Source organism: Leptosomus discolor, chromosome 6, assembly GCF_034619465.1.
Source record: "Leptosomus discolor isolate bLepDis1 chromosome 6, bLepDis1.hap2, whole genome shotgun sequence".
Taxonomy (NCBI): Eukaryota; Metazoa; Chordata; class Aves; order Leptosomiformes; family Leptosomidae; genus Leptosomus; species Leptosomus discolor.
The window spans coordinates 18,675,752-18,685,355 of record NC_141396.1 but is presented as its reverse complement, the minus strand read 5'-3'; the positions used below and the strand labels follow the sequence as shown (position 1 = coordinate 18,685,355).

The following is a 9,604-nucleotide window of genomic DNA, read 5'->3' as shown; positions in this document are numbered from 1 at the left end:
TTTTTAAATTAAATGTTCACGTTAAACTGAGGAAAGTTAACATTGTATAAAATATATTTTTGATAAGTACTTCCCACTGTAGATATATTTATAGAAAATATTTATAAATAAGTATTTGATGTTGAAGATGTAACAGCAGAGATGATTGCAGTGTATTTATGAACATTTTACATGCACTCATAAATAAGTTGAGAACTCTATTTACAAGTATTACTTAACATAATTACATTTTAAACATTTTGTACTTACATAATAGATGTACAAGGACCTATTTAGGGTGTCCTTGAGTAAGAAATAAACGTAGCCTTGCATGAAGGCTTCTTTAGGTAAGAAGGTGGATTTAAAGGTTAATTCTCTGTCATCTTGCAAGCTTGATTGAGAGTCAAATCCAATCTGCAGCAATCTGCTTACATGTATGCAACTTGCCCAAAGGGGCTTTTGTTGAATGTGTTGCTATATTTGCTACTCGAAGTATTGTATGTTAGGTGTTCTGGATAGCTAACTCCTCTCTGGGTCTTCCAAATACAGTTAGGAAATGGTACAGCATACATATTAAATACATAATTTAATACAGTTTGAATAAAAGTACATGATTAAACAACCTTGAAATAGCTTTCTTTTGTATCTGCATTTAATACAGAAAATAATACACGATACCCAGTTTTATGTCATAACTAAGTTTGCATAAAATGTTTGGCCCTTTTATAAATAAGGATATAATAAGTGGGGGGCTTTTTGTGGATTCCTTTTATCTTGAGTGATAGTTTTACACAGTATCTGTGTTCATGGAGCATTCTTAGAAATGTATATAATATGGCAAATTATTGAATCATTCTCCCTTCTCTGTGGATGCTGAAGGCCCTTCAGAGAAAAAGGAAAAGTATGGGTCTGCTTTCTTTAAATGGGGAAGAAAAGTGGCAGGATTGAGTCTGCATGTCAAATTTGTTTTTTGCAGGAATTGCATTTGACATCCATCTCCTCTTAAATTTGGAACTGGTTCCAGTGAATACTCAGATCTGTGCATAATATACTAGCCATTTTCCTTCCTTCCATCTGCAGGAGGGGCTGGCTTCGTGAGACCTGAGTAGAAGGTATGGAGTGGACTCTAATTCTTCAAGAACATAAGGTTTTGGTAGGGAGATTGTTGTTTATGAAGAGCTAATTTGTGTGCAGTCTGTCTTCTTGGTTGTAACAGGGAGGTAATGTGAATTCTGATGTGCTCTACTTCTGCTGTCTTCTCCCTCCCAGGATGAAATTGGTGCCAGTTCATTGGTTTTCAAATACTTTCATTTACTGCATTTTTAAAAAGGTGCATTGGGAGTGCGTGAGCCTTTTAAAATGCCTTTGAATGTAGGTCCTGCTGGAGATAGACTGCTGTAGGTAACTTAGTAAACTCTTACTTGTATGCAAAGTATGATGTTTATGGTCTGCCTTTTTAGATTTTTACCATAAAAGGTGGTCAGTTTAGGAACTGTGGGCAGAGCTATTTGTACATGGGCAAAAGAGTGGTTTCTCTGAGCTGTGGCTACACTTCACAGATTTACCCTTGGTAGTTTTGAAAAAATACTGTGTCCCATGGACCTGCTTTTAATAGATAGGAGCCAGGGAATTGTGTTGAGCATTCCGAAAGTGAAGATGTTTAGTGTAGAACTATATAAAGTATTGAGAGTGAAGGAAAAGGACAATTCCAGATGAAGGAAATACACATAATATAAAAACCTAAATATACAAGTTACAAAAATCGAGATTTTTGTTTGAATTGTACATGTTAAATTTGGTTCAGTAGTTTCATGTAAGACTGTTGGAATTATTTATATTTTTTGGACAGTGTGCAGAAGTTACATATTTTAATAAAAATACTGTATATGAATTGACATGAAAAAAATCTAGAGCGCACAGTTAACTCCTTTTGCACCATTATTTTTTCATTTAGTTTTCCAGTTTTTAATTGTAACTGTTTGTTTACTCCATTAAAAATTATTTCCAACAAATGGCAAGTGTTTAAGAGGATTGTTAAGAGAACGATCTATGCTATTCTATGCGAAGCAGAAGTCCACTGGCGCTCATTGAAGTTCTTTCTAGATGTCTTTTCTGTAGCAGAAACAGTGTCTGAGGCAAAGAATCACAACATTATACATGTTTTGGATTTTCCATCCTCTCCACTTCCGCCACCACCTCCACCTGCGTTTTCAGCTAAAAAACAGAGAAGGAAAGTGGAGTGAGTATTTTCTGTTAATTTTAGCTGCTCAAATTTCTTGTTAAAAAGGTGTTGGTTTTGTGATATGCATATTATGTGTGTTTGACCTTCTGAAAATTGAACGTGCTTTCACTACTTGTCTGGGAAAATGGAATAAGAAACACTAACACATGCTATATATATATACGTGTATATAGTGTAGCAGTTGATACCAACACTTCTCAAAGGACCAAACACACACTGAACCACTCTTACTGGAAAGTTTCAGTAGTTAAATATATATAACTCTGTCCCACACATACAAAACTGAGGTATGCAAGCCATGCAAAGAAATAAACTTGAATCAATATAATCTGTGAATCTATTTTTGAAGCAGATGATACGAAAACTTTAATTTGACCTAATTGTATAAGCCTTTATCCGACCCTGCGTGGATCCCTTTGTAATTACCAATTAAGATTGAGAGAGAGACACTTTTTATGTTTGTTATCTATAGCTACTCATTCGGTTACTGTCTCTCTCAAATGATTCCACAGATGTTCATTGGTCATAGTTGTTCTTTCAATGTAATAAATAGCGTTTCCAGGTTCATTTAAGGTAAGATACCGATATTAGAATTAAAACTTACATTTGAAAGCTGTGGATCACCATGTTACTAGGTCATTTTCGACCCTTTCCACCTGCATTGAAACATGTCACATAATCAGTGTCCTACCCTCTGTAATTTGTGGATATAATCAACACTATGTTACTAACTATGTATTTTATTTTCTTAGTTTACTACTGCATTATGTTTTAGTTTCTGTTCCAAACTTTCCACTGTAGTGGTTCAGCAAATATGTTTATTTTGTTTTCTGTCTACTGAATGGCTAAGAATAGCCAGGTCAGTGTGATCTAGAGAAACCACCGTAGTTCAGCACGTATCAAATCATTGTTTGTATGAACTGACTTAACAAACCCATATATTTACATGGCCTTGATTTGACAGTGTCAGATCTATTCTTCACAAATGTGCATGGCCTCATTCCAGTGCACATTTAAAAAGATGCAAAATAATTCACTTACATTTTCTGATACCAATTATGATATACAAAGGTCAGATCCTTAGCTCCTGCAAATCAGTCTGTCCATGCTTGCCTGTGTAAGGTTCCTTGTGGGACATACTTCTTTCCTTAAGTCAGTAAGTCAGTGACTAAGTGATTCCAAAATACCAGTGATGTCAGATGGTCCTAACTTCAAGTGGAAGTAGAAATACATGAGTCTTCCTAAATGTATAATTTATTTTTTATTTAAGAGCCTTAGGCTTAAGGGCATAGGATCAGACTTTAGTAACTATACTCTCTGCCAAGAAAGCAAATGTATAAGGAGGTTTGTGTGTAGGTCCCAGGTTGGTTGGTTTTGTTTTGTTTTGCTGCTATTTCTGTGAAGTTCAGATGCTTACGTTCCAGTGTAAGGGAAGAATACTTTGTTCATACTGACAGCCAGCTAGTTCTCAGCAATAAAGTAATCTTAAATAAGGTTATATGATTAGTTGCAAAAAAGTGTCTTTAAAAATAAATTAAAAAATAAGTTTGGGAGACAATGGTATGAAAGTGTATGGGAGTGTTATCACAGTGTCAGCAGGCCAAAATATTTCTTGTAATTTTATTACAATAATAATATTTGACTCATTTTATTAAACTTCTCTTTCAAAAATCTGCTTTGATTTAATCATGTAAGTTACACTACTTTTTTAACCACTTTGCAACAGTTTGGTTTTTTAAAAAATTTTAGCCTAAGTGTCATTTTATTTTGGGAGCCAATAACTCTCTAGTTCCACTTCACACTCTGACAGTAATTTGATGAGTGGCCTTGAGTAGCCTCTCCTTTGTGTGAAACGTGAAGGATACTCACCTATTTTCCACAGACAGTGGTTAACAAGTAAATTATTCAGTACTGTTCTATGTTTTAGAGATGTGAAACACACACTTGAACAAACATTTCTTCTTCAAAGTAGCTGACAATAAATTATTCTGTAGTAATCACACGTGGTTTTGTTTGAATCTCTGAACCTTTTCAGTCATCTCAGCTGATTGGCAGAGCTGTTGACCTGCTGTTCCTCATGCAATACAGAATAAAATGAACCGACCCATTTCACTCTTACACTTGAGCGATAGGTTCTCAGTTTCTATGAAATCAGGTTATCTTCTAGGTTATCATACATAGAACCATACGTTCAGTTTTAGGACTTGGACTGTCTTCGGTAAGTTAGTGTTAAATTTGTAATATGAGAGAGTGTATTTCAGCCAAGAAACTGATGATAGGGAATTGGAGCCAAAAGCTTTATCTTAAACTTGGAAGAGAAGTGGGGATTTTTTATGTTCCAAATGCACACTGTCCATTCCCATCTCTTCTCCGTATGCTTTTCATTTTCAACTTAAAAAAAGCACCCAAATACATTTCGGACTGATGCAACACAGAATTTTGATACTTTAGTATTTCAGGAGATTGCAGCATCCACAGATAAATGTTTAGTTACATTTGGGTTTAAGTCTTACGACAAAAGAAATTTTACATTCCCTTCACTATTGCGATGGTCGTATTTTCTGTAATTCTGCAGTTTAGCAAATGGGGTCAGTGTACTGGATTTGTGTAATCTTTAAAGGTTACTCCTTTTCCAAGTAAAGATAAAGTTAATTTGGCTAGTTCAGAATTCGCATACTATTAGTATAAAGTTTAATAGAATATTGCACAAGTGCACTGCATGTGCAAATTTGAGAGAGAGAGAATATGACTGCCTTACAAATATATATAAATGAAAACCTTAGAAGTTACTTAACCTTTTTTGGCAGCTTCTTCTTCTTCCTTTTTCTTTTGTTCCTCAATAACTTTCATCTTCTCTTCATATTCATCAGCTCGTGTTTTCCATTCAACCCTGTTGTTTTGAAGACCATCAAACATAGGTGTAATTTCCTTGTGAAACCTTGAGAATTCCTATATAAACAATTTAAATTAGTAAATTAGAAAATTGAAAACATTGATGATTTGTGAAGTCTGAATTTATGGAAATACTGGTGCTTTGGAGAGAAAACATTAGCTTTCATTTTTCTATTAAATCTAATTCAGTGTGTATGCTAGATTAATTGATTTTATTTGATTTCACATTTTTTTTCAAGTACTCGTTCCATCTCTGATGGTGGGTTTTCTGTGGAAGAGAAAAAAATTTAAAAGTAGTGTCAAGTACCTGCTGGTGTACGTTTGAAAGCATGTTCTTGGCTATGCAGTGGTGGCACGTTATTGGCAATACTGTGTTGGGGTAATAATGCCCTATTGTGCACAGAGTAAGTTAGAAAAGATCTGAATTATATACTGCACGTTTTAGTATCTTCCCTAATCCCACATTTGATAGTCTGATTTGTATAATGCAAGTATAACTATGATACATGATATTTTATCATATGCTTATCAGTATCAGGATATAATAAAAAAGTCTAGTATCCTATTGTCCTAGGTTACAGTGTAAAATGTGCCAAAAAGAAAAAAAAAGAAAAAGTATTCTATTACCATCTTCAGGAGCTGTTGAGACCAGGTGGGGCGGTGCTCCCTGCCTCCCCCCTCTGGACTATCTTCTGTTAATGGGCACAACAATGCCTTATCGCCTGACCCATCGGTAACTCGCTCCTGGGCTATCTCCTGTTAATGGCCCATCAAGGAACTGCCTCACGACTCGCCATCCCATTGTGAGATGCTCCGCCCGGGGGGAAGGAGCCAAGCAGTCCATGCCAAATAAAAACTGAGATCTCGAACACCCTAGCAGCCTTCTTCCACTGGATTCCCAGAGGAGCTTTTCCCCCCACTGGAGTTCCAGAGGACAAGAGCTACCTACCTACCACTGGACCTTCGGAGGAAGACCAGACCCTTTTACAAGATCGCTGCTTCAACAGAACTACATCCATCGCTTCAGGAGGACTGCAGCCAGCATCTTATCGGACTGCTACTGCCACCCTAACAGGGTGGCAGGTTGTATTTCTGACTCTGTCAGTGTAAACCAGTGGGTTGTTTGTTTTTTCCTTGCCTTGTGTTATATATATGTATATATGTATATTAGTAAAGAACTGTTATTCCTATTCCCCATATCTTTGCCTGAAGGCCTGTTAATTTCAAAATTATAATAATTTGGAGGGAAGGGGGTTGCACTTTCCATTTCAAGGGAGGCTCCTGCCTTCCTCAGCAGACACCTGTCTTTCAAACCAAGACACCTATAGTATATTCCAAGCAGATGAGGATGTATCTGAAGATGTTAAAATAATACATTTTGCTTTTCTGCATGACATTTTGGGGTAATATTAAAAACTAGGGAGGGATTAATAATGTTGGCATTTCAGTGTCTTATGGAAGACCAGAATATCTATATTTTTAGAATATTGCAAGTTTCCTACTCCCTTTGCTGTGCCATTAACTGCTTTCTGTGACCATCCACATGTTGCCTGCTTACATTAAATGGGACTGTGAAGAATCAGACTGGGCTTTCTAACATAGCCTTTCAAGGTAGTAACAAAACCTCAATGCCCTCAGGTTTCACTGAGATATTAACTTCTTATGAATTTGCTTCACATCTTTTGAATTTGCTTTGTGGGAGCAATACTGATATGTAATAAAAGATTGAAAAATTGTGGCGATTCTGATAGTTGTTTACCCTGTGACCAAGCGTCCTGCAGCAGTTTGTCAATACTTGTGCCATCAGAACTGCCACAACAGGAAAACAAAAAAAATTATTCTTACCTTGTACACAAATGTACACACAAAATCTATGAAGCCAACTTGGAGCTTAGGTAGTTCATCTCCTTTATTTCTGTCCATCATAGGCTGGAACAGAATAGCAGTAATTTAGATTATGTAGATATCATGCTTTTTGGTATCATGATCTAGTAAACATCATGGACCATTATCTATTCAATGTTTTAATAGCAGTTAATTTTGCTTAACACCCTTAAATTATTTAGTACTTACAATTGGTTGTTGCTGTAGCACAGTTCGTTCCAGGTCACCTTGCTCCCAGAATTCATTTGCAACCATGAGGGCAACCTGAATGATCACAATTTAGTGGAAGTGTCAGCAGAAAGCAGTAAATTTAAGTAAATGAATAAAAGAACAAGGCTTTCCAGAAAACATGAAAATGTTGGCTAACCAAGAACTGGCATTTACTGTTTACTACTTAAGCATTATTACTAGCTTCCCTTCCCCAAAGAGAGTGCTTATTTCTTTATCTGTGTTATCTTTGAGTAGTTCAAAAACTTCTCCAGAAATAGGGATTTATGGTCAAACACAACAGAATTCCACCTGTTAATCCCTGTAGAGATAGTCAAGCGCTTCTTTTGAAAATTACAGTTACTCTCTGGTGTGCTTAAGCCTTTTTCCAGCAAATTATTTCTAGCAATATTCTGGTGCATTTTGTGTAAATGATAGATTATTGTCAACAGGAAAAATACAATATTAGCAACACAACAGTCATCTAGTACCTGTAATGTGTATTACTTGTAAGGCTCCACAAGCATCTTGCAGTTGTATTTTGATTATGCATTGTTAAAACCTGTTCCTTTAACGCTGAGTTATGAGCTTCAGCTTGATGGTCAGTAAGTACTGGAGTGCTTGAAGTACTTATGTACAAAGCAGTGTCACACTGTATTACAGAATTTATTTTTAGTGTGTTTAAGCTACTTTGCAATGGCACCAAGATTACAGAATAGACACAATTCAAGCCATACTATTGTTAAACCTGTACCTTAAAAATAGCTGAAAACCAGCAAAAGTTGGATAGCACAAAAATAATGGAGTGATATTTAAGGGTAGCTAGAGCAGCTGACAGAATCAGGGATGCCAGTTTTAGCTGAAGGACAAGTAGAGAAGGGTGGAACAACTGTACACTGGTTGGGGAGAGACATCATGGAACCCTTATGCTCACAGTGGCAGAAAAAGAGAGGTGGTTTTATTGAAACACAGTTGGGTGCAGGGACTTAAATATCTATCAACTGGTAAGTATTTTTCTTTTTAATGATCATGCACCAAATAAGCAGTAAAACAGATAGTAAATGCAGTATTATCTATTCAAGAAGTACCTACCTTACTTTGCACTTCCCAAGGCTTGGTTATTGCGGACAGGTCACATCCAGTCATCATCATAGCCCTTTGAAAACACAAAACAAAACAGGGATATAGTTAGGATGATGATAGAAGAAGAAAAAACTCTTTTTTTTTTTTTTTTTTTTTTTAAGGAATTTAGATACCTAAGACACAGATGGATGCACACTTTGAGAAGATTGTAGACATCTATTTTGAATTTAAAATCATGGTTATGGTCATCATAGGACAGTAACACCAAGTCTGGATTTACATGTTTAGGTGCCCAAATTCTTTTAAATTCTGATCCTAGATAACTGATTGAATAAAGAGTAAAATATTAACCACCTACATGATTACTTCTTTTTTGGTTGGATCAATAGATATGTATTTAATTGCCTCCTCTTCTGTTTCCATTTTTTCAATTGCATCCACAATCTTTTGAAACATAGTTCTTTTCCTGTTAAAACATACCAAAAACCCATATATTAGTGAACAAAAGTTTGTGCATTGAAAATTAAATAGAAAACCGTATTTCTGATATTTATGCTTTTCCAAAGTAGCATCCTAGTCATAGTAGCATCAAGGTGACACCACCTTCTTGTTAACTCAAAGTTTTCAGGTAACTTAGCAGATGTAGATTTTGCTGTATACCAGTGACATGTAAAGTATTAATGTCAGAATTCCTGACCAATTTTATAACTCTGCATATTAAACTTTTTGGGATAACATTCTTATTTCTTTAGTATTATGTGTTTGTTACTTCCTGTAACATAATGAATTGGGAAGAGTGAAGCAGATACTAATAAATGTTCTTCTACTCCCTCCCCTCAAAAATCCAAAGAAGGACTAAGACCTGACTGATAAGAACTTTCAAAAATATAAAGGTGTCTTGCTATTGCTTAATAAATCTTCTAATTTGCATTTAGAATAAAATCGTGTAATTACTGTTCACTAAGTTTTAATAACCGCTGTTGAACAACTTGCTGAATTATTTCGTGTCTCCTGGCTTTAGATTGTTCCAGTCATAAGACATCTGGACCAAAACAGTTTACATGTATCTTTAAGGAAAATACCCATTATAAAAGCACATTAAGTCAGTGACCTAGGAACACGACGGATGATTTGATATTTGATTCTTTGGCATATTTAGCACTGGATCAGTTAATATCTGTGGTTTTGTTTTTAAACCAGCATCTTAATTTCCACGTCCTAAACACAGTCCTGTTTAGTATGAGTAATTGTATTACGTTATACTAAATATTACACATGCACACAACTTTACTATTAGGCCACAGAATCCACACTTCT

General features: G+C 35.5%; 1 protein-coding gene across 2 annotated transcripts in view; it reads right to left on the bottom strand.

The window, feature by feature from the left end:
* Positions 1-2,122: 2,122 nt before the first annotated feature.
* PDE6C (phosphodiesterase 6C) overlaps positions 2,123-9,604 on the bottom strand; it is a 31,964-nt gene continuing 24,482 nt past the window's right edge. Inside the window, exons 17-22 of one of the 2 annotated variants that reach the window (XM_086466333.1) lie at positions 8,646-8,753; positions 8,297-8,360; positions 7,187-7,261; positions 6,959-7,042; positions 5,017-5,170; positions 2,123-2,193 (exon numbers count right to left, since the gene is read on the bottom strand). In XM_086466333.1, coding sequence (XP_086322459.1) covers positions 2,123-2,193; positions 5,017-5,170; positions 6,959-7,042; positions 7,187-7,261; positions 8,297-8,360; positions 8,646-8,753 — 556 coding nt within the window. Of the gene's footprint in view, positions 2,194-2,857; positions 2,878-5,016; positions 5,171-6,958; positions 7,043-7,186; positions 7,262-8,296; positions 8,361-8,645; positions 8,754-9,604 lie in introns of those variants that run through there. The other variant, XM_086466334.1, reaches the window with a different exon arrangement.